The 25,731-nt window shown below is 42.3% G+C and overlaps 1 protein-coding gene across 3 annotated transcripts in view; it reads left to right on the top strand.

Annotated features, from left to right (window-relative positions):
* Window positions 1–25,731, top strand: part of PALLD (palladin, cytoskeletal associated protein) — a 408,346-nt gene that overhangs the window by 342,424 nt on the left and 40,191 nt on the right. For 2 of the 3 annotated variants that reach the window (XM_030312774.1, XM_030312775.2), the window contains exon 11: window positions 23,498–24,178. In XM_030312774.1, the coding sequence (XP_030168634.1) occupies window positions 23,498–24,178 (681 nt within the window). Of the gene's footprint in view, window positions 1–23,497; window positions 24,179–25,731 lie in introns of those variants that run through there. The other variant, XM_030312776.1, reaches the window with a different exon arrangement.

Genomic DNA, 25,731 nt, shown 5'->3' with positions numbered 1-25,731 from the left:
GAAAAGTTAGAATTCTAGCTCTTGCATAAATCTTGGATGGACATACAGGGGAAAAAATACACATTTTGACTATGCCAAAAAAATGTTTCCCAGATGTTCTCTTGAGGTTCCACAGGCAACCCCAGCGAGTTAGGTCACAAATAGGCATGGTGCCAGTGTATAGGTGGGGCGGCCCGAAGCTCCAAGAAGAGACCGCAACACGACAGTGTCAGGGTTCTAAAGCAACACGGGTTTCTGCATCCTGGCCGCTCCCGCTGGACCTCAAGAACAGCTGCCTTTGGGCACGAGGTGGAAGGAAATGGCCCACGTCTGACTGCCTCTGACAGGGTCAAATCACAGCTCCCCACTCTCAAACTATATATAGTAAAGAACTTACATAAGAGTGCTATTAAAACAAGACGACAGAGAGGAAAAGAGGAATGCCAGCTGAATTTTTTCCACTAAAGCTTCATATTTAACAGATGTGTTTTCTCGTTTCTGCAATGACAGTGTACCGGGGGACAGTTCCCTAGGTCAGGAGGGAAACAGTTCACTTACTTGTAGAGTTGCAGTTGGGTCCGTCTGTACTGAGCACAGACTGGATCCATGGTAAATACGATGATACTGTTGACCTTTTTTACGTAATGTTGCTCCTCTTCCCCAGCCTCCCAGATCTCCTGATGTCTGTGGCAAAGGGGCTGTGTGGAAGAATGAAAACATGGCTGAAATGATTTAAACTCAACCTTACAATATATTTGGGATTATAATGTTGAAAGGAATGTTCTCAATTCAGTTAAATGCACTAACATATTACTCTTAGGTCTCTTTTCAGGTAAATGCTTTAAGTTACTATTTAGCGATTTCATTTTATAAAGGCATTCTTAACCCATCTAATCTCTTACTCTCTAGTGCCTGCTGATGCACAGATTTATGTTAAATTTATACATTAGTTTATGCCTACATTATGTGACCTTGACATTATATAATATTAGTGGGAGGACTACACGTTCCATTTTTCCCAGGGCTCTCAATTTGCCTGTTGGCTGAGAGTCCAGGGTCCACATTGGACCCTAAATTACATGGTCATCCTGAATATTAATTACTAACAGTTATTGAAGGTTTGGTCAAGCTTTGCTCTAAACACTTCATATGTAATAAGGAATTTCGTCTTCACAGACTCAGAGGGAAGGGCTATTACAATCCCCATTTAGGGATGATGAAATAGGCTCAGAAAGATTAAGTGATCAAGGACACTCAGCCACTAATTTAAACACAGGTGATTTAACTCGGGCGTCTACACTCCTGAGAAGTACACCATTACCTTTAATTCCAAAGTCAGTAAGAAGTGTGTAGATAAAACTCCCAGGAGATGGTAGCACCTGTTAGACTAGAAAGCTCTTTGAGTTCTTAAATGGAATTGGTTTCCCAGTTTGCCGTGCTGAGTCCTTTATGGAGACAGCGGGGACCGTCCACAGTCCAGTTCGGTTTTACTGAGCACAGAAGACTCAGGTGAACTGTTTTCTTTCCTTTGAAAGAATAAAACTTAAAGAAAAAAGTTCTGGAGGAGGCTAGATTTAGAAGTATAAACTCGGAAGTATTAGAACCGTCCTCCCTCATTTTCCGGGCTTGCCTTCCTTCTCTCTCTACACCCTTCTTGGAAGCTCTTCCTTACCTCCCACATTTTCGTGATCTTGTGGTAAATCTGATTTTGTTAGTGAACCAAAGTGAAAATGAACAGTAACTGAGAGGTTTGTTATTTACTACCTGCTGAAGGCTATAAAAGAAGGCCTCATGTTCACATTAGCACGTACTCTCACGATCCATGCATCTCAGGGTTGTTCATTTATAATTAATTATTTTACAGTATCATATTAGCTTTGTCAGCACCCGGGCCCATTGTGGACTTTAGATTTAAACCTTTTTTTTTTTCTACTCTCTTATTGTCTCATAAAAATAGTCCTTATATCAAGATGAAAGAAGGGTCAAATACCAGCTAGAATCAGCACACCTGATGAATAATCCTGTTTATATTCATGGAAGGTAATTGTTTCAGGGAAGGGTTTGCTCTGATTGATATTTACTTTACCCATCTTCATCAATCTTACCTTTCATACCAAGAAGTCTAGATCAGTTGACATGGTTTCTGTTTTTGCAAACAAGTTATTATGTAACACATCAAATTCAATTCCTTTTCAGTTTATTGAGATATAATTGACATAGAACAGTGTGTTAGTTGAAGGTATACAACATAGTGAATTGACCTATATACTCCTGCCCAAAATAGTCCCCACACTAAGTTTAGTTAACATCCATCACCTCAAAAACTTACATCTTCTTTTCTTCTGCTGACAACTTTTAAGATCTACTCTCTTAGCGCCTTTCAAATATGCAATACAGTACTGTTCACTATAGTCCCTGTGCTGTACGTGGTATCCTTAGAATTTACTGATAACTGAAAGTTGCACATTTTGACCTCCTTCACCCATCCCCCACTCCCTCCTTAGCAACCACCCATCTGCTCTCTGTTTGCACAAGTTCAGTTTTTTTTAGATTCCACATGTAAATGAGATCATTACAGTTTTTGTCTTTTCTGTCGGGCTTATCTCACCTAGCACAATGCACACAAGGTCCATCCGTGTTGTCACAAATAACAGCCTTTCCGTTTTTTTGTGGCTGAATAATATTCTATCGTACATAATACATATAACTGGACTACATTTCTTTACCCAATTCATCCATTAACGGACACTTAGGTTGTTTCCATGCCCTGGCTGTTGTCAGTAATGCTGCAGTGAACATGAGGGTGTTTGTTTGAGATAGTGGTTTATTTGTTTGAGATAAATGCCCAGAAGTGAAATTGCTGGATCATATGATAATTCTATTTTTAATTTTTTGAGGAAACTCCATACTGTTTTCCATTGCATTGTTTGGCTACACCAGTTTACGTTCCTACCAAGAGTGCACCAGGGCTCTCTTTTCTCTACCTCTTTGCCATGTGTTTGTTAATCTCTTGCGTTTTTGACGATAGCCATTCCAACAGGTGTGAGGTGATATCTCTTTGTGGTTTTGATTTGCCTTTCCCTCATGATTAGTCAGGTTGAGCATCTTTTCATTGCCTGTTGGCAACTTGGATATCTTCTTTGGGAAAATGCCTGTTTAGTTCCTCTGTCATTTTTTAACTGGAGTCTGTGTATTTTTGGAATTGAGTTGCATGAGTTCCTCCTTTATTTTGGATATTAGCCCCTTAATCAGATATATGATTTGTAAATCTTTTCTCTTATTACTAGGTTGCCCAGACTTTCATTTATTGGCAGTTTCCTTTGCTACAGAAGCTTTTTAGTTTGATAGAGTCTCCCTCATTCATTTTTGCTGTGGTGGCTAGATTATGATGTTAATATGGTAATGCCTCAGAGCAGAAAAAGATCATCCAAAGTTGTGTAACACAGTAAACATCACACTGAGGACTGTTTGAGGAGAGCGAAAGAGAGGTATTTCTTGGCTTCTTAACTTCCACATCTTTACCGTAAGATCAATCAGATAGAAAAATCTTTGGTTACAGCCAATATTGCAATTGTGATAAATCAAGAATCTAACAATTTTTGACTTCTCTGTCTGTTCACCACTACATATATATATATCAAAAAATAAAAAAGAAAGCAAAAATTTGAGGAATGTTAAATATAACATTTAATATTAATATAATATACTTTCTTAAAGGTATCTTCTTCAAGGAGCATTATATGCACCTTTTTAATGTTTTCCATAATGGTGCTGTTGTTTAGAGAATTAAAATACCATTGTGAAAATGAGCCTATGTGTCACCCACATTTCTCCTGCCATATAACAGCCCTCTGCTGGTAGGGCAGCTGTCTATCTAGAGTTGCTCATTGAGAATTAAACACTGATTGTTTAGAGCAAAATGGCAGGTTTGAAGAAGTTTTCCTAATAAGGAAGAATGATGTAATGTTTATGGAGGGGGGCCAGGTTCCCTCCGTTTGTTTTATTTATATTAGCTGAATTCCAGGGGAAATGTGCTACGAAGCATGAGGGCTGCTAACTAATTTAGCCAAGCTCTGTAAGTAACACCAGAAGAAGGCTTTTTTTTTTTTTTAATTATACTCACCAGTGTACTATATGATGTTTTTTCCAGGCATCCTGTTTGTATATAGTTTGATTAAGAATAAATAATACTTTTAGTTACATTTTTATCTTCTCCTTTGAGGATGAGAGAAAGTATCTTTTTGCAGTCTCTCTTTAACTTGGCAGGTTTTCTGTGAGATGCTGTTTTGGGGGGTGAAAGATAGATAATGATGATACCATGGTTGAAATGACTCAGTTTTTCAGAATGGAATTTAAGGAGGCAAGAGCTGGTGACTGTAGTCTTTCAGAAGTAAGATCATACATGTTAGAGACCATGTTCTGTCTCCTGTCTGGCCATTTTCAATCTAGATTCTCTCCCATCACTAAACTTTCTCTAACTAGAATGCATAGTCTGTGCATTTAAGACAGTAGGCTGTGATTTTTGTACCTTGGCATTGAGACTTTTATTTAAACATTTTTATAAACCAGAGGAAAAAGTAAAATTTGCAGCCTTATTTAAACATCAGCTTTGTGGGGCGCCTGGGTGGCGCAGTCGGTTAAGTGTCCGACTTCAGCCAGGTCACGATCTCACGGTCCGTGAGTCGAGCCCCGCGTCAGGCTCTGGGCTGATGGCTCGGAGCCTGGAGCCTGTTTCCGATCTGTGTTCCCTCTCTCTCTGCCCCTCCCCCGTTCATGCTCTGTCTCTGTCTGTCCCAAAATAAATAAAAACGTTGAAAAAAAAAATTTAAAAAAAATAAATAAATAAATAACATCAGCTTTGTAATTTGGTCATTCCCTCTCTTGTTGATGTGTTATATGATGTTTGCTTTTGCTTTGTCAAATGATCCAAGGCTTAGGTTGTATTTCATATGAGAGAAAATTCAGATTCATCTCCATCCCAAAGCCTGCTCTCTCCGCCTTGCACCTCACCGATCTTTCCCGTGGCTGTTCGATACCCACGCTCACTGCGGCTGGCAGGGCTGACCGTCCCACATAACCCACGGCCTACAGTGTGCGTGTTCACAGGATATGGCTCTCTGTGGAGTTGGAGACTCCTCTTACTGCCAAGGAGAATGCTGTCTGGGATGGTAGAGTACCCTCATCTATCATGATGAGTAGCACCAAGGGTGCCCCGACAGGCCTACCTGTGTGAATGTCTCAGCAGAGTGAAACCGTTTGAGTAACACAATCTTAGAAAAATTTCTGAGATCACTTGCTGAGAAATCAGTAAATATGTTAGAAAATGAATAAGAATTTGGAAAACAGCTTTTCACCACCACCATGGACACATCCATCACCGCTCCCCCATGATTCTAAGCCCTGCAGTATGATTCCTGTCCAGAATCTTCTTGTGAGAAGCAGTGAGGGGACTTTTAGAACCAGGCCTGTGGGGAGTGCTGTCTAATAGAAATATAATGTGAACTACAAATACAGGCCACAAATGCAGTTTTGATTCTTTCATAGTCATATTAAAAAGAAAAAAAGAATAAGCGAAGTTAATTTTAATAATACCTTTTATTTAACCCCATAACTTACAAATGTCTTTTCAACATGTAAGTAATATACTAATGAGATCATTTTTTGCACTCTTTTCTTGAACTAAATCTTCAAACTTGGTGTGTTTTTTTACGCATATAGATCATCTCAGTCGGACTAGCCACATTTCAAGTGTTCAATAGCCACATGTGGCTAGTGGCTACCGCGTTTTGGACAGCACAGGTCTAGAGGATATAAATTGCATATACACTCTAAATTAGTGTAGCAGAAACAGCGTTCAGTATTCTAAATGGTCATCTCCATCTTTTCACAGCTGGAGATGAATTTACAAACCATATGACAGAATAAGAGCCGATCCCGGTGGTAGAAATAGGGTTCACTTAGCAGAGAGGTATCTGTTGAGTACCTACTATGTGTCAGGACCTACTTCACATCCTGAACCACAGTTGTGTACAAATGGACAGAAAAGGTCTCCCCCCCGCCCCACCCCAAGGCACTGACCTCCCAGGGCTAGAGTAAGGGTGGACCGGAGGGCTAGGTGTTCAGGCAGAAGTATAAAAAGAGATACAGAAATGTAATAATTCTGTGGTAAATGCTGTGAAGAAATAAAACAGGATAAGAATTAGAGCGACGTGGGAGTCCTTTTCTTGCTCATTTGAGTATCCACGTGAGTCATTTAGGAAGTGAATTGGGCTGTGTGGTGTGAAAATGTTTTTAGTTCAGCCTTAGGCAAATACTCCTCTAATTATCAAAGTGACTCAAGAATTCTCCTTTCCCTTAAAGAGAATTTCATTATTGAAAAACACCAGTACCCAAAGAAATGGAAGCCACTGAAAAAACTGGTTTCTGTGTACTTCAAATATGTTTTAGGACCAGGCCCCAGATGACAACGTCTCTCCCCCCAGGATATAACAGCTGACATAGCTAAAATATGAAGTATGGCCTAAATAATACACAGAGAGACTGATAATTTAGGAAAGATTTTTATGTTTGTTTTAACAGAGGCAAACAATTAAAAATTTTTATCTGTTCCCTTTTCCTCATTTGCTTAAGTAAACTTCAAAACTAAGTACTTCCAAAGAATTGGTCTCAACTATGTGCATGAGCAGCGAATGTTGTCACGATATGGGACTAACTGAATAATCTAGTAAGTGTACGGAATATGAAACTTTTGTGTTGAAAAAATATCTTGTTGTAAAGATGTAATAGAAACTACCATGTAGTGTGTATCTGTGTTTTTTATGTAGGACCTGGTTAGAAGACAACCAGGAAATGGTTAACAGTATTTAGTGATGCTGGGGAGGGAACAGGTGGAACCTTTTCATAGCGTCCTGTTTGTATCTTTTGAATTTGAAGGGCATGAGTTTTTACTTTTAATTGAAGTCCAGTTTTAGCAGATGGTTTTCTTTTGTAGATCACACATTCGGTGTCTTACCTAAGAAATCTTTGCCTTACTGATGGTCACAAAGATTTTCCTATGTTTTCTTCTTGAAATTCTATACTTTAGGTTCATAATTTAGCTACAAGATTACGTATCGGTTACTTTTATATAAGGTGTGAGTGTGGGTCAGGGTTCATTTTTTTTTTTTTTTTTTTGCCTATGGAAATCAAACAGGATATATGTTTGCATTTTTATCATGTGCACTTTAATATAAAGAATTTAATTCCAAAAGAGAGAAAAAGGAACAGTGTACAGAAATGTCTGCAGCTATTCATTATAATTACAAAGCTACTTTTAAAAGAAAAAGTTTCGTTCTGACTACCCTGCTGATTTCGGGAACTATCATTATCCTTGTGCTTTAGTTCTCTAAGCCAAACAAGTTAAATTCTGTTGGTCAAAAAGATTATGTGATGCCTTGTTTTTCCAACCAGTTTCCCAATCAAAACTTGATGGCAGTATTTTATTATGGGTAAGAAACTAAAAATGTTACCGGCCTTTGTAAGAGTAAATTTCAATACATAATTAGATCCACTGACTGGAAAGGGGTTATAAAGACAAACTGCTGTCTTCAGGAGAAGGTGGGGATACTAAAACTTCACTGGAAACGAAAGGTTATGGATAAATTTGCGATTGCCAGAATTCCTCAGGGAAAGCACGATGTAGAGGGCTCTTCCATATCCCTCAGATGAGGAGTGGCGTCCTGCCATCAAATCGCCTTCCAAGGGGGAATGCATTTATTAATGCTCCTGTTTTGTTGTACTGAGCCCATCGGAGGCCACACACACCTTCTCCGTCCTTGAGCAGAGCTGGGGCTGGAGAAATAATGACTAATGGTTTGAAAATACACTAAGTAGCAAGGGAGCCCATATATCGAAGGTTCTTTCGGACCACTGAAGTGCATGAATGATTTCTATTTGAGGCGGTGGTGGTAGAGAGGGTGCTATCCCTTTTTCCTTTTCAAGTTTGGGACCATTGGAGGGATAACCTGAGGAGACAGAAGGAGAGGGATCCAAGCCTCAGACTTGTACTGGGGAGAACTAGAGGAGAAAGGAGGGTATGTGGCTGGGCCAAGTGAGCTAATACTTCCCCCTGCAGTTAAGCAGGCATAGCTGCCCATTCACAGATTCACAGGCAGCATTATACATTCACTGGGGCAGGCCCCGCTTCCCAAGAGGGAGGAGAACGCACTCTCCCTGCAAGCAGCAGGTCCAAAGGGGAAGAGGAAGGAAGGGCTGATCTGAGCATGCCCAGATGCACCTCCCATGCACTGGAAAGGGTTCTCTTCTTATGGAAGTACCCTCCCCCCCCCCCACCGCCCCGCCCCACAAAGTGGAAACAGGGTGAAGGATGGAGTGTCACTCCTTCAATGGCCTAATGTCCTACTGATGCTACAAAGTAATACTTTTTAAAGAGCATAATGCTCTTGAGAGGGGGGGGTGTGTGTGTTTAACATACACCATAAATGACTAGTGTCCTCTGGCTTTATTTTCACATTTTATGAATTCTCTGGGTCTTTAATTTACTCATATATTTTAAAGACCAGGAAATATGTCCACGGCCAGAAAAAAAATCACTCGCAAATTCATAACTCATGTTTCTACACTTACTACATTAATCCTGTCTGATCTAGAAGGCATTAACAACAAAAATTCATAATAATTTTGGTTCCCTCGTATGAACTCCTCCTGTGCTTCTGAGATTACAGATATGCTTCTGTTTACTGGTGGCCACGATCAAGATAGAAGATCGTATTTGAAAGGTCAGGTTAGGAATAAACGTGCGCACGCACACACACACACACACACACACAAACACGAATGTTGTGACTGTGTTACTAGGACATAACACTGTTAGCCAAACAGCTGTGCGTGATTCCTAAGCAAGGGCTCAGTCCTTACTCTTCTGGGAAGAACACAGTTCCCTTGTTGGAGCCTGACTGATTGATAACATATCTTTCCTTTGTTTTTTGGACTGTTATCTGTTTTCTTGTTAGAAGTGGCTTTCTGGTTTAATGTTAGTGAAAGCCTGTTAGTGAAAGAAGTCTGTACCTTGGTGTCTTCACATGAGTAGCTGAAAGCAAAAACCTAGTTACTACTTGAAGCTCTGTCAGTGGCCTCCTGCATGATATGACAGATGTACTTCTTACTCTGCCGTACAAGATCCGGGTTCCTTCCGTCTGTCATTCTGTGAATCTCCTGTTCATATCGTCTTACAGATATTTATTTATTATTTATGTTTTAATTGTTTGTTTATTTTTGAGAGAGAGACACGCGGAGAAGGGAAGGACAGAGATAGCCTGGGGACAGAGGATCCGAAGTGGGCCTTTATACTGATGGGAGAGAGCCTGTTGTAGGGCTGGAACTCATGAGCCAAACGGTGAGCTCACGACCTGAGCTGAAGTCAGATGCTTAACCCAACTGAGCAATCCCGGTGCCCCTCATCTTACAGATATTTTTATACCCCAGTAGCTTTTTTTCCATTGTTTGTTTTAAATTTTAAAAAGAATGGTCTCATCCAGGTGTCTATACTACTTCCCTAAATGAAGGGCCACCTAATTTGTAAAATCTTATAATCTAATCATAAAACCCAGTATAGTGTGCAATAAACTTTATTTACATGTTTTGGAAAAGATTAAGAAAGTACAATAAGACAAGCTCAATACTATAGCTGTATATACTATGAAGTTTTCTTCTTTTCAAAAGGCATTGCAAGATGTTGCAGGGCTTAATGTATTGAGAGGTCATAAGTATCCTATTGTAGAAAACTCCATTTAATCAAATGCCAGGTAAATGCCTCTTGACTATACACAGTTGTGTATAACCATGCTGAAACCTCATGTAGCTATGGTAAATCTGTCTCGTTTTTTCTTAAGAGTAATTACATTAAGTAATTGGGCTGTTTATCTAAGAATATTTTCTTGGTTTTAGTCATTTCTCAGGGAGGGAACCTCATTTATTACAGTTCTTCCCAAGACACATTTTGATAAGCTTCATTTACTGCTGGAAGGACTGGATCTGCCTCCTGAGGGGGAAGGTCAGTCAGCCCTGTCATTACTGTGTCTCCTCCTTTCGCCTCTAAGGAATGTCAAGGTCAGTGGTTATAAGCTAAGAAAGGTCAGAGCCATTTAAAATTGCAATTCTTTTCCGTGGTCACAAGTCTCTTAGTGCATGCTGCTAAGCTACATCTCTTGAGCTTGCCAAAATGCATTTTTGAGTTTTTTTCAAGAACCTTTTTCCTCTTTGGATAAGGAGGTTGGAATTGGAGCCTGGTGATCAGGCAATGATTTATAGTCACACTGTGGAACCCTGGCTTATATAACTTGGCCGTTAACATTTAATGTGGCAGTGGTCAGGAGTACTGGGTGGCTCAGTCAGTTAAGCATCCGACTCTGGATTTCGGCTCAGGTCATGATATCGCGGTTTGTGAGTTCAAGCCCTGCATTGGGCTCTGTGACAGTGCAGAGCCTGCTTGGATCTCTCTCTGCCCCTCCTATGCGTTCTTGCTCTGTTGCCCTCTCTCAAAAAAATAAATAACTTTAAAAGATTTTAAAGGGGCGCCTGTGTGGCGCAGTCGGTTAAGCGTCCGACTTCAGCCAGGTCACGATCTCGCGGTCCGTAAGTTCAAGCCCCGCGTCAGGCTCTGTGCTGGCAGCTCGGAGCCTGGAGCCTGTTTCCGATTCTGTGTCTCCCTCTCTCTCTGCCCCTCCCCCGTTCATGCTCTGTCTCTCTCTGTCCCAAAAATAAATAAACGTTGAAAAAAAAAAAAGTTTAAAAAAAAAAAAAGATTTTAAAAATAAACTAGCAATGGCCAACCTTTAAATGAAAACAAATTACTCTTTGAGGACTCAGGTCCAACCGTGCCTTCCACTCATTTATTTACCTTTGCGAGACGGAAATATGTACAAAATGTTATTGGCAGCTTATGATCTATTCAGAAATGTGGTTCACTTCTTCAGTGATAGGCATGTGTTTTTTAATTTATTTTTTAATGTCTATTCATTGCTTTTGAGAGAGAGCAGGCAAGCAGGGGAGGGGCAGAGAGAGAGTGGGACAGAGGACCTGAAGCGGGCTCTGCGCTGACAGCAGTGAGCCAGATGTGGGGCTCGAACTCATGAACTGTGAGATCATGACCTGAGCTGAAGTCAGACGCTCAGGTGACTGAGCCACCCATGCACCCCATGATAGGCCAACACAGAAATCTAGAAAGTCCTCTTTATAAATTAGTGTTGTTCGTCAATACGTGAAAGATACTATTTTGTTTTAATTCCCGCATATTCAGTAACGTAGCCTCTCAAAAGATGGAGTATAAAACAAATTAATATTCACGTGTCCAATCTTGAAAGACTAGATTGTGGATTTTATAGCTTGGAGGAACTTTAAAACCTATGTTAAGGGACTACTTAACAGTCGTCCAACTTGCTTTTTCACAGATAAGAAAAAACTGAGACCCGTCTCCGTTAAGGCCACACACATAATTTGTGGCACAATCACCTCTGCCAGGGAAAGCGCTGAGTAGCCCAGTGGCAGCGTCTGCAAGAAATAAAAGTCTGTAAAGCACAGTGTGTGAGACATAAGGCATTACGTGCCTAAAACTGTCCATATGGAATATCTTCAGGATGTAGCCAAGTTGTCTCTCTATACGTGGCTGTTTGGGGCTCCTTTGCAATGTTTATATTCCAGTAATGAAGAAACAAAGGGGTAAGACTGACAGAACCAGTCTTGGGTGGAACCCACATTAGAAAGGTCCCCTGCGGCTGAAGGGATCGTAGTGCACATGGAACTATGGGTAAGTCCTGCTGCCTTGAGCAGAGATACCACCACGTAGTAGTCCTGAGCCAGGCTTCCTCAGTTTAAGCCCGTCGGCACCACCGTCCAGCTGGGTAACTTGGAGCAACTACTCATATCTTTGTGCCTCTGTTTCCTCGTCTGTAAAATGGAGATAATAAAGAGGCCTTACCTCTAGGTTTTTATAAAGATTAAATATAGTTAGTATAGATTAAGTACTTAAACGGTGTTTGGTATGTAGTAAGTGCTCAATAAGAGCTATTATCAGTGGTAGTAGTAATCATCATCATGATTGATTAAATATTTGGATGAGGCCTTCCCTGGTGACTTCAGATACATGGAATGGATGTTCTCATGCTTCCAGGGTGTGAGTTATTCAGACCAGTAGCACTGTGTCGTCTTTTATGATGTGACCTGCTTTAAAATATAAGCTTCTGCAATTTTATGTTTTTAAGAGTTAATGTTTATATGTCTTAAGAATTGTATATATTGTAAACATTATATCGTTTCTATGCACAAGGCTAAAAACACTCAAACTACTAATGGAGGAGACTATCAAATGCAAAGATGAGCAGAACACTATTAGCCATTTGTTCTTACAACTTCCAGTGGTTTCTTTCGCCATTTTATGAACAATATACGCATTCATTGTTTACTGATTCATCAACTTCAGATAGTGCTAGTAGTGTTTAAGATGATTCTTACCAGCAAGATATTCTTGTCAGGCCTTTGGCACTGACCAGCTGATAACTTTGTGTAGTTAATCTCTACATTTCCATTTCCATTTCCATTTCCATATCGGTAAATGAAGGAAATTAGACTGGTTGGTCTCCAAGGCTACTTCCTTCAAAGGGTCAGGGAACATTTGAATTAACTGAAGCAAAAAAAAAAAAAAAAAAAAAGGTGGAAGAGAGCAGTTATCGTGTACGTGGGATTCAGAGATAAAACTGCTCTGAGAGTTATCTACATCCAGGTGCTAAAATAGCATCCCAGTTTTACCTCTCTTGTCTTCTCTCCACTTGGCTTCTTTTTATGTATTGGCTCTTCCATGGCGGCCAGCAGCTCTGAGGGATTCTGTCCTTTGGGTTAGCTGTCCAAGGACAGAGACACATTTCCCTTTCACCTTCAGTATGAAAAAGTGGCCTGGCCTGACTGGCCTGGCCTGACCTGGGTCATATATTTATCCTTGAATGATTTGCTGAAGCCAACAATGATTGGCTAGTCCTGGGTCATATGCTCGCCCTGTGACCAAGGCTTGGGGGATTATGACAGGCAGACCCACGAGGAATAGAGTAGAAGCAGATCTGTAAAGGAAGGGATGAACTACTTTTACCAGATGAAAGGAAGAATGGCAGATAAGGACAACAGATGTCCACTCTTCTTGGAGTTTCAGGAAACCCATTTGAAGAGGGAACTCATCCAGTTCACCAACTAGTGAGTCATTACTTGCTTTTATGAATGCTTACTGCCATGTCGGCAACCACTGGCCTCATTCTCCTTCCAGAAATAAAGCATGACCTCCACCTCCACATTCTTTAACTTAGTATCAGCTGTTAGGAACTCCCGGCGGTGCTTCCACAATACTTGAAAAACGGGTCCAGATATCAACATCAAGTTGTGGGCAGAATCAGTGCTTCTGATTCCAGACCCAGCACAGTCATCCCTCGCAGCTTTGTTTGTAGCACTGGATTAGGGCTTTATGACCTGCCTCACGACGGACACGCAGGGAACCATTTCCTCTTTCGGTACGGGGGCCAACTTTGTTATCACAGGATACAATCCATGCTTTGAAAAAGAACATTGCAGCAATGGGCAGAATGCACCCTTCTAAAGAAAAGAAATGCCTAGAGATGACTAAAGTTCTCACCGAGTCCTGAAAATATCCCTGAGACTCTTTTCCTCAAGGTAAACATAAACTTGAGGCGTTTCTGACTGAAAACCAAATAAAATGGAAAATGGGCACTGGTACAGGCTTCCGCTGCCTGGAACATGATGGAGTGCCTCACAGATGCCAGATTGGGAACTACGCTGCCAGCTTCACAAACACTCCCCTTTGGGGGATGGGAGTTTCATATTTTGGATACTGGAAAACCAGAGTATAAGTACTGTCTTACTATGAGAGCTCTGATTATTTCACCTTTCCCATATGCCACATAAAAGGACACCTGCTGATCTCACAGGTAGGGACATTGACGAGCAAACGAAAGCACAGAACACACAAACCTGGCTCTAGAAGATCTGGCCCGTGGGTGTGTGAGAGCGTCACTGCCGAACCTCGACAGTGCCCTACCGGCCTTGAGGGTAGGCACAGCTTGGAGGAGGGAGAAAGAGTTGCTAGATATTATCGGGGAGGACTTCAAGGAAAGATAGATGTTGAAATGGGCACGAAAGGATGAAGACAGCCTCAGTGGATGGAGAGAAATTGGTGGGGTGTGAGCCTTCCAAAAGAGAAAAGACCAAGAAGGAAAACCCAAGGTTTTCCTTGGGGGAGTTTGGGGGACAATGAGACTAATTTGGAAGAATGAAAATGTGGAGATAGAACAGGAGTTAGGGATAAGAAGTTAGGGCTGTTTGGAGCCAAATTGTGGGAATCTTCGAATTATCATGTTATTTAGGGGGAGAAATTAGAGAAGGGGGGGGCACTCTGTCTTAGGCATGCTAAGTTTCTGTCACATGAACTGGGCAACAGAAGTGGAATTCAGGACGAGGGTCTGGGTCAGAGATAGATTAGGGAGTGATCGGAAAGTTCTGATGTTGGGGGAGCACCCATAGTTAGAGAGCCAGGGAAGAACCCGGGAGGAAAAGGCACAGTATCAAAGGCAAGAGGACAAGGATGCTGGTGGTAGTGATGGCAGCAGAAAAGCTTCGAGAAGGAGGGGGTGATCGCTATGCATTGTCAGGTGCTGCAGAGGGAGGGCGGAGGAAGCACCAGCACTGACAGATTATAGGTCCAGAGCACAGCGTAACTGTATCTTTATGGTGAACGAAATACCTTGATTTTCAGGAGGTTTACAAAATCAAGCCAAAGGGATAAGTTTTGCAGTGGAAAGAGAAGGGTTTATTAATGGAACGGTGAGTGGTTCCTGAGCCACTGAAATAGTTCACATTTCTTTAAGGGAGAACGTTCTAGCAGAACCATAGCCAACCCAATTCCCACGGGAGCTGTTGTGAGACACACGAAACCCTAAAGCTATTTTTCTTAACTTATGGACAGAACTTATCTGTATTAAGAAACAAATGCAGTTAATGTTCACTAATGAGGTGATGATTGTTTACTGCATAAAAGTATCCTTCTGGGGGCACCTGGGTGGCTCAGTTGGTTAAGCGACCAACTTCGGCTCAGGTCATGATCTCGCAGTTTGTAAGTTCGAGCCCCGCGTCGGGCTCTGTGCTGACAGCTCAGAGCCTGGAGCCTACTTCAGATTCTGTGTCTCCCCCTCCCCTGCTCACCCTCTGTGTCTCTCTGTCTCTCAATAATAAATAAACGTTAAAAAAAAAATTAAAAAGTATCCTTCCTTTTATAAGAGTCATTTGTGGAAGGATTTTAGTTTGCCTCTCCAATGCCTTCAAATCTATTTCTGCTTACCAGGAAATAACATATTCATTTTTCAAAAACTGTTTCATTGGACATGAAAACAGCATATGCATAGGATGAATGTATATATACGAATAAACACCACACTTGGTCTTGGGTAGCTGTTTATGAGTCCTTTAAATCAGTTTCTTTATAATGTTTAAATGTTACTGGACTGAAGAGTAAGGATCATAAAATCCGAAAGTTTATTAGGACCTTACAAATACTATGTTGTAAGTTCCCATTTTATTTTTTTAAGTTTATTTACTTATTTTGAGAGAGTGAGAGAGAGTGGGAGAAGGGCAGAGAGCCAGGGAGAGAGAATCCCAAGCAGGCTCCCTGCCATTAGCATGGAGGCCGATGTGGGGCTCGATCTCATGAACCATGAGAGCATGACCTGAGCTGAAATCAAGAGTCAGACACTGAACCAACTCAGCCACCCAGGCCCCCTATAAGTTCCACTTTGAACATTGCTCTCTTGGGTTGACTCTGTGTTCTTACCGGTAAATAGCCTGCGGGAGAGTGACTTTATCTGCAGGGTATCTGTACTCCCTTAGAGCAGCACATCCGGGTGTCCTGAGTGCCATATAGCCTGATGGAACAGCTAGTCTTGTACGCTAGCAAAATCTGAGGATTCTAGTTAAATTCTGCCAATATTTATTGATCTTACATGTGAGCACAGTGAGATATTGAAGATAAAATGTTTGGAAGGGGCAGGCAAGTGAGAGAATTGTTCTTTTGTTCTCTGAGTGGATTAAAGCCATTTGGTGAGTAGATAATGGTTATTTCTTTTGAGAGATATGACACTTTGCCCTTAGTAATAATAATGCAGTCTTACCAGTACAGAATGCACACCACTGTTTTAGATATATTCAATTCAGCAAACATAACCTAAAATGGATGACACAGTAGGCTCTCAATGACAACATGGAAATTTCAGCAAATATTCATATTCACCATATGAAACCTTAAAATATGATACGAATTCTTCATCTCATTATAAGACTGAAAGCTAGGTATCTGTCCATCATCTTCCCCCCAATTATTTAAAATCTCAGAGAAATGTAATGCTCAAGACCTGAATAGTTCCTCAACATCCGCCTCACAGGGAGTGGGTTTTTTGTTTGTTTGTTTGATTGTTTGTTTGTTTGTTTGTTTGTTTTTTGGTGTTTCCTTTAGAAATGAGATCACTAACTGCCCCAGGTATTGACAGAAAAGGTTGGAAACCAGATTTCTCTTCAAAAGTACACTTTGCCTATGTTAAGAATTAATACTGGGGCACCTGGGTGGCTCAGTCAGTTAAGCATCCGACTCTTGATTTTAGATCAGGTCATGATTTCACCATTCATGAGTTCAAGCCCCACGCAGGGCTCTGTGCGGACAGTGTGGAGCCTGCTCAGGATTCTCTCTCTCTCCCTCTCTCTCTGTTCCTCTCCCTCTTGTGCACGCACGTGCGTTCTCTCTCTCTCTCTCTCTCAAAATAAATAAACTTAAAAAAAAAAAAAGAATACCAAACATTTTCAGTTGTCAACAGTCCATGTTAATTTCTGTTATGTCCACTATATTTTAGCAATTTTTATAAGAATCAGCGGCTATTATCTTTCGGCTGTTTTCACTGGCCTATGCAGCAACAGAAATGAAAATTATTTAAGGCATTTAACTGTGATGTGGAATTGATGCTTTTTAGATCCTGACCTCACATTCCTCCTGTAAAAAAAAAAAAAAAGGCTAAGGCTGAGACACCAGCATTCCACCCCATAGATTCATCAGGCTTATTCATTATGACTTGCCAACACCATCCGAGTCTGTCCCTTATCGTATATAATTTAGTCAGGATATAATCCAGGTTTTTTTTTTTTTTTTTTGGTAAGACTGTAAATGCTTTGGACTAAATCCCTTAGCCTTCGCAAAGCCAAACTGCTACTTACGCACCCCATAGAGAGTTGCATCTCCACAGACCTCCTGAAGGAGACCCCTGTGCATCTGGGAAGCCAGCTGCGGGATTCACGTTCTGAGGAACAGCTCAGGTCAGTGTCCGCCCTTGTTAGGAACACCACCACTACCTGTTAGTCCTTATTCCCTGAGCTACATGAGGGACACGGCCGTGCTTTGATACTCCAGAGACGTTCCCAGGAGGATTATGGATTGGTCCGCACTTGCTCCCTGTTTCTCATGGTACATGGAATGACTTCAAATAGACATCAGCTTTATATACGAAGACATAAAGAGCTACTGTTTTTCTGTAGCAGAGCCAAATGCAGTTCTTATTCTAAGTGGAAAGGACGAGTCTTTCTAAAAGAGACTGAAGTCATGTGCTGATTTCACTCAGGTCACTTCTTCCCTGAACCCTCCTATGTAATTAATTGTGCTGAGTCCTGGCTCTATCTAGAGAGTCAGGATGATTTACAAAAGGCTCAGAATAAATTAAAGATCAAAGAGCAGGGCTTTTGTAAAGAAACCTATGTCATTTTGCAATAAATGTTAGACACACATTCCTGAGAAGTGGTCAGTTTTAATTTGATTTTAACATTCTCTTGTTTATGGTACTTTGTAGAAAATCCAAATCTTTTATCCCTGCCCTCTCCCCCAACCTTAGGGGGTATGTGTTTAAACTCATAGTTATTTTTGCACTTAACAACCTCCCCAAAACCTAATGTAGTACATTCTCATTTGGCTTATATTCACTCGTTTTTGTTATGTAAATGATTGTTCTCAAGACTGTGATTTATGGACCTTTTACCAAAGGGCAATAATAAATTAGTCCTAACCAAAGCAAGTTGTTAGATACTAACGCTCACCAAGTGGACCTTTTTTTATAGGATACGAAGACATGAAGTATGAATAATAGAAACAAGAGCAAGACAGTTGAAGTACTAATATAATAAAGTAGATGGAACTTAATCAGTACTCTCTGAACTGAAGCCCTTGTAGGAGTTTTATATTCCGTTTTATAAGTTCCCAGAATTAATATATTGAGTTCTCTCATAGATCTGATACTGAGCTAATCCCAGCTGGGGAGGAATGTTGTGGGAACACCCAGTTTATTCCCTAATTCACTTACCTACTTTCCTTTGAGAATTCTTAAAATTCCCCAGTCCAGTATGGGGCCCTCCTGTTGTAGGCCTGAATATACCTAACATACCTGATAAACCCAGCATGGTATCGAAATTGCAACCGGAAATTAACGACGGTTGTTGTCATTGACAGTGATGTGTCTGCCCTATGCGGGTGTTCGGCTGGGTGTTGGGAGGATGCTGGAAGTCACAGCCCTGGCTGTCAAAGTGCATGTAAATAGCAGGACCAGCACAGCTCTCCGTTCAGAGGGTGCAGCTTCTGCCCCGCTTTGTCATACAATGGCTTCTGTATCACACAATAAAAAATGAAAGAAAATACATAAGCCAACAGCATATTTATTCTGAAAGCACAAATGTTTTCCAGCTTCGCGATCCCAAGAGTTCCTCCAGACAATTATAAATACTCCATCTTTATTAACATGAGCAGGGGATAAATTACTTCTTGCGATCCAGACATTGCTCCGGAGAGAGATACTGGGAATTCCCAATTTACATAAAAGTTGTTCTCCAGGGGCGCCTGGGTGGCGCAGTCGGTTAAGCGTCCGACTTCAGCCAGGTCACGATCTCACGGTCCGTGAGTTCGAGCCCCGCGTCAGGCTCTGGGCTGATGGCTCAGAGCCTGGAGCCTGTTTCCGATTCTGTGTCTCCCTCTCTCTCTGCCCCTCCCCCGCTCATGCTCTGTCTCTCTCTGTCCCAAAAATAAATAAACGTTGAAAAAAAAAAAAAATTAAAAAAAAAAAAAAAAAGTTGTTCTCCAGAAGTTTGCTTTCACATCATTTATTTTGAACTCGGGCTGCAGTTCCCCAGAGAAAAAGTGATATGTAGTAATAATAAACTAACATTTTTAATAAACCTTTTTTGTTTGTTTGTTTGTTTATCGAGCACTTTAGAGAGAATGGTATATAGCATGAGGCTTTCGCGCCAACCGACCCTTCACATCCAGGTTCTGCCCTTAGACAAATTATTTGACCTCGCTGACCTATGGGGAATTTGTGAAAGGGGGATGAAAATGCCAGGTACATGACTGGTGCTGTCTCTCCTCTCCCACCCCTACTATGGCTTTCTGAGTACAAGAAAGCCACTACTTGCAGTGGGAAGAGATAAACAGGAAAATCCCCTTGCAGTAAGGAGAACATTATCTCCATTTTTTTAAAGGTCCATTTTGTACAGTAACCAGAATTCATGCGGTGGTTCTCTCCTGTTGTGGAACGTTTCTTGAGTTCACACTGTGAACCAGGCACTGTGCTCATTTTATCCTCGCAATTATCCCGCAGTTAGTAGCGGGTGGAGTTGGCTTTCAAGCCAGTACCATCCAGCTCGAGTCTAGCTTCTTTCTCCTGTACCACACTGCCGCTTGGCTGGTTACGTTTTCCAAGGCTGCTTTAGTCTGGTGGCAAGACAGATGACTGAATTGGAAAGTAAACTGTGTTCCACATCTTTCTCTCTCTTTATCCCTGTCAGATCTAAATCTTGGCCCCATCCAATGGTCTGTACAACTGTTCTAGTTAAAATCTGTGTCCAGGGGTGCCTGGGTGGCTCAGCTGGTTGAACGTCTGACCGGCTCAGGTCATGATCTCACCGTTCTTGAGTTCGAGCCCCGTGTCGGGCTCTATGCTGGCCAAGCTCGGAACCTGGAGACTGCTTCAGATTCCGTGTCACCCTCTCTCTCTGCCCCTGCCCCACTCGCACTCTGTCTCTCTCTCTCGGAAATAAATAAATATAAAAAAATTTTAAATCTGTGTCTAAACCATTAGGATTGGGGGAAGGAGGCTCTTGATTTTCTATAATGCAGGAGGAGAATCCACTGAGTTACTATTTACATATTCCCTTTCTGAGCTACCCAGATCTTCTCATCTTTGCACCATTTCACCCTAAAGAGAATCAAGTTTGAGGTCAAATATTCTTAAATATATTCTTGAATATGTAAAACTTAAAACTTTGATGATTCAGATCTTTAAGGCCCTCATGCTGTGGTGACATAGAAGCATGAGGAGAGAAAGTTCTTAGAAGGGAACGATGACCACAGAATGTTTTAGTTTTTTTTAAATCACATTGGAAGTCGGGGTTCTTCCATGTTGACATGCCTGGTGCAGTTAAAGAAGCCAGACACAGACACAGATCTAACCTGGCTCTACAGGTTACTTGCTCTGTGACCTTGAGCAAGTTACCTGAAGTGTCCTCATTTGTAAATGGAGTGTGACAAGTGCATGACAAAAAGCCCAGCCCTCTCATTTCCTCAACTGTTGACGCCTTTAGAATTGCAAGAGGGGTAAGAGTAGAGAATTTCTTAGGTTTTTTGAATGAGGGTTGTGGTACAGGAAGGGGAAAAAGGCTGGAGGCGGGGGAGGTGTTGGTTGATGGAGTAGTTGTGCAAAGCCAAACACTTTAATATGATGCTCAAAGTGCTGTCCTTGCGAGTAGGGCTTCCCAGAACTCTTTAAGCCTAACAGTTCAACCTTTACCCAGTATTTCCAAGAAGTTAAGTTTCATTTTCAGAAAAAAGCAGAAAAAAAATGGGGAAACCAGAAAAGTGATGACTTTTTATAGTAGTATATCTTTTAAAGTAACTTCCAAAGGCTTTTCTGGAACCTCTCATTCCCTTTGTAACTTAATGAGGATGAAGAAAATGACTTAGAAGTGTGCATTTCATCACCTCAGAGTCCAGGTTTTAGATCCATTTAACTCCAGTATTCTTTAAAATACGATGATCTGCCAGAAATCAAGTCAGACACTTACTGATTCAGAATAACTATTTTACTTCCCTTCCCACCTCTCCAGTTCCCTGCATATTTTATTCTTCTTCCAGTGCAAAATGGAGTAGAAACCCTAGCAGAGTTCTTTGATGCAGCATCTGTCGGTAGCCAAATCACTGTAATGCCTGTTCATTTCTTGTGAAATGCTGTATTAATACTTTCTTGAACTGAACTGTCTAAAAGCATGTCAGCAGCTTTAAGCCCACATGGGTTAACAAACTTGGTGGTTGTTTTAATGGCCGAATGAGTAGGCTTGACTCCAGGAGAGTTAGAATACAGTGGTGGTGTGGGCTTTCCTGCCCTGGCTTCTTTGAAGACTGGCTTCTCAGAGCCACGCCCTAATCTTGGGGCAGGGAGTCCTCACACTAGATATAAGGAACGATATGTTGTCGGTAGCAACCCTGCTGGAGCCACCACACGCAGTTATTTGCTGATGCCAGGCCAAGCTTAAAATACCTTAAAACACATCGGAGGCTCTGGCCGTGGTGAGCCCAGCTGGCCAGAGTAGGGGAGCAGTGCCTCTGAGGAGGGCCATGCGGATGACTCCCAGTTCAGGTGCAGTCAGCCAAACGTTGAAGATGAACATTCGAGGACTAGGATGCATAAGTAGGAAATAAGAAGGTGATAGAACAGGCAGGGAGATCAGAAAGGAGATTTGGGGATTCAAGATGAGCACTAGATGATGGGGTTTAGAGCTGTTGGGTGGTTTTTTATGCATTCTATTCCTGGGCCAGTTCTAAATACGTGAATGCAGGAACACATGTGCTGGACAGTGGACCCAAACCACACCGACATCTGGAACTCAGCATCTGGTGAATCCTAGCAGTGTCATGGCTTTAAAAACGCTCCAGTTAAAAATGCTTTTAAAACGCTCCAGTTAAGTTCCACAGGACTGACCCCACAAAGTTCTTTGGTGTTGAAATCTTTGATACTCTGCACAGATTAAACATATAGGATCATCCTTATACTTCATACACATACTAGACCCACCTAATATATACTTTTCAGTTCCCAGGAAAGTATTTCTTGCTCTCTTTGTGGATTTAAATGTAACCAGTTTACTGGATAATTATAGAAGGGAATGGAAAACAAGGGAAGGAGGTTCCTACATCTAATGATACTTGTTAACAGAGCCAAAATCCTTTTGGTTTTTTTTTACTGTCAGCAACTTCAATTCCTTTTATTGCTCTGCATCTCTAAAAGCTTGATTTTGAAAATTAAATAATTAAATTAACTCAATAATTTCATTATTTAATAACATTAAATTTTATTAAATTAATTAAACAATTAAATTGAGGGTTTTGTGTTTTAGTTTCAAAAGGTTTAAAGTTAAGAGCAAAGTTAGCTTTACGTATTCATGATTGTTTTATCTGGTTGTTACAGTGCCACCTTCTGTTGAAGTTTCTTTTGACAGCCATTGGTGCACTGAATTAAAAATGTCTTGGATGTAAAATTCCGCTAACTAGGGAAGCTTGAGTAAAAGAGAGTTAGATTTTAGCTAATTGTTAGCTGCTTACTAACTTCTTTTGTAAAATCTAAAATTCAGACTATCTCTTCTCGATGGAAAGTACTTGGGGAATTAAAACTGCATTATTTATTATTATTAATAATTATTGTAATTTACTCCTTATTGAACACTTGCATATTAAAGATAGGTGTCATTTGTGTATTTTAGACATGGCACAAAATATCGGTGTGTATTAAGGTTTGTATAAATAATTGGCAGTTCAGAGTCTAAAATTTTGGTGGTAGTAAATTTTGCATGTGTCTTTGTAGGTAACAAATGCAGAAATTAAAGTGGAAATCACCATGTGGTATTTATTAAATGCAGAGTTGATAGCACTAAAATAGGCAAATTGGATGAAGCTAGGTCTTCCAAAAACAACTTAAATGTTTCTTTTAACTTTCTCATTATGACAGGATTTTCTCCCAAAAAATTGGCAAATGAGAGGACCGAGAACTCATGTCAGAAATTTTTCTCTTCATATTTCTGGTTCTATTCAAATGAAATACGGCCCCTGGGAGTCAGACGTAAAATTTCCATCACTGAGATTTATTTGTAAACTGATTTGGATCATCTTGGGTAAAACTTCAATTAGACATTGAGATAACCGGTTACGCTTAGTTAACCTAGCGCTTTGTCCACAATCCATAACGGGCAACACACTTGAGGCTACTAACCAGTGCCTAACTCCGACCGGGTGCGGCCTGGAGCTGCCAGTTGCGGGGAGTTCCGTCCACACGTGATCCTCACTGCCTCGCACGAACGTTCCCCTAGTTCCCTCTCTGAAGGTGTCGCTTTTCTCTCCCCTCAGGGACCCTCTGAAAATCCAGCAACTGCAGAACCAGGTCCGGCTGGAGCAGGAGGCCAGCGCGCGGCACCCCCCGCCTGCCGGCGCCCCGCGCAGCGCGCCGCCCTCGCCGCCCTTCCCGCCGCCGCCCGCCTTCCCCGAGCTCGCGGCCTGCGCGTCGCCCGCCTCCCCGGAGCCCATGAGCACGCTCGCCTCCCGCTCCGCGCCCGCCATGCAGTCCTCCGGCTCCTTCAACTACGCGCGCCCCAAGCAGTTCATCGCGGCGCAGAACCTCGGCCCCGCGTCGGGCCACGGCACGCCGGCCTCCAGCCCCAGCTCCTCCAGCCTCCCGTCGCCCATGTCCCCGACCCTGAAGCAGTTCGGCCGCGCGCCCGCGCCGCCCTTCGCACAGCCCTTCGGTGGCGCCGAGGCCGAGGCTCCGTGGTGCCCGTCCTCGCCGTCGCCCCCGCCGCCGCCGCCCCCCGTCTTCAGCCCGACGACGGCCTTCCCGGTGCCCGACGTGTTCCCGCTGCCGCCGCCTCCGCCGCCGCTTCCCAGCCCGGGCCCGGCGTCCATGTGCGCCTCGCCCGCAGCCCGCTTCGGCCACAGCCAGACGCCCGCGGCCTTCCTCAGCGCCCTGCTGCCCTCGCAGCCTCCCCCGGTGGCCGTCAACGCCTTGGGCCTGCCCAAGGGCGTCACCCCCGCGTGAGTGGCAGCCCCACGCCCCCGCTTGCCCCGCCCCCTGAGCTCGCGGGGCCGTGCCCCCTGATCCGCAATCCAGGGCTAGCCCTGGGCCTTTTTTACGAATTTCCATCCAGCCCGTGTTTAGCTTCTTACCACAGCAGCTTTACCAGACTCTTCTTGTTCAGCTCCCTTACCGTTGCCAAGTCAGTACTTTCTACTCTGCACTAAGCATTACAAGATTCTGCTCAGAAACTACCCGAAGTCTATGCGGTGCGCCTATGATTTTGACGGTAGTGGCGCTGGCTACTATATAGGACGTCGTGCTAAGCAATTCACGTATGTTACCTCATTTGATACACTCCTGAGAGGTGTCCTTGCCCCACTTAGGGCTGAGGATTCCAGCAATTAAAGAATTTGCCCAGGGGCACATCAGCCCCCAAACTGAGATTTGAGTTCATGTCTGTCTGACCTCAGATCCATGCACTAACCAACAAACTACCCAGATATTTGAGATCAGTATTAAAATAACCTTGGAGGGGGTGGGTTATTAAGCGTACGTTTCATGTTTTTGAATTATCTAAATTAACAGAATTAAAAAGCCAGCCTTTACGTAGACGTAGTGATTGAGCGGAAGAGAGGAAAACGTGTACGTGTCTTTGTGTTACTGATGCACGTGAGTGAGGACGTTTGCGATGTAGTGAAGAAGTGACCGTGCCGGTTCTGTCCCTGACAGTGATCTCTATGTAAACTACATGGAACCTCCAGCTCAGTTTTTCTATTTGCAGATTATCTAAATACCTGTCTTCCCTTATGTCACAGTGATGTGGCAGCCATCTGAAATCTTTAAGTAGGAAATCCGTGAGGATAAGTAAGATAACATCTACAAGAGTACATTAAAGCCCTCAAAAGAAATATATAACGTAGGTGTTTAGCACATTCTGTCGATGACTAAAAGCTAGCACATGCTCATTTCACTGAAGAGTTCAACACAGGTACACGTCAGCAAAGGTCAAGACGTTTCCCACATCTCTGAAATAAACTCAGATCCTACTTCAGAGTCTCCCAGAATCCCAATATTGTCCAGAGAGAGAAGAAGGAAACCCTACTAAAGGGCAAAATGAGGGGCATCCCTTGGGTGGCTCAGTCGGTTAAGTGTTCGACTCTTGATTTCTGTTCAGGTCATAATCTCACGGCCATGAGATCGAGCCCTGCGTTGGGCTCCACGCTGGGTGTGGAGCCTGCTTAAGATTCTCTCCCTCCCTCTCACTCTGCCCTTCCTCCCTTCATGCTTGCACCCAGTCTCTCAAAAAAAAAAAAAAAAAAAAAAAGAATGAGAAGACCTTAATTCAGGTTATTTTCATTGATATGAAAAAGTTTTCCATTCTCGGATATACTGACACCACCTTAGAGATGAGCATTGCTGTGTTTGACAAGGTGTATGAAGGAGCTTCAGGTAGCAATATCATGTTTTGATAAGCACTTTCTAAATGTCGATTATATGAATTCTATATTTGAAATCTGGCTTCTCAAATCCGTATTGGAAAAACCTCAGTCAAATGAATATGTAAATAGAA

The sequence above is a fragment of the Lynx canadensis genome, chromosome B1, assembly GCF_007474595.2.
Source record: "Lynx canadensis isolate LIC74 chromosome B1, mLynCan4.pri.v2, whole genome shotgun sequence".
Classification (NCBI taxonomy): domain Eukaryota; kingdom Metazoa; phylum Chordata; class Mammalia; order Carnivora; family Felidae; genus Lynx; species Lynx canadensis.
The sequence above is the reverse complement of the archived record's forward strand: the minus strand, read 5'-3'. Positions and strand labels throughout refer to the sequence as shown.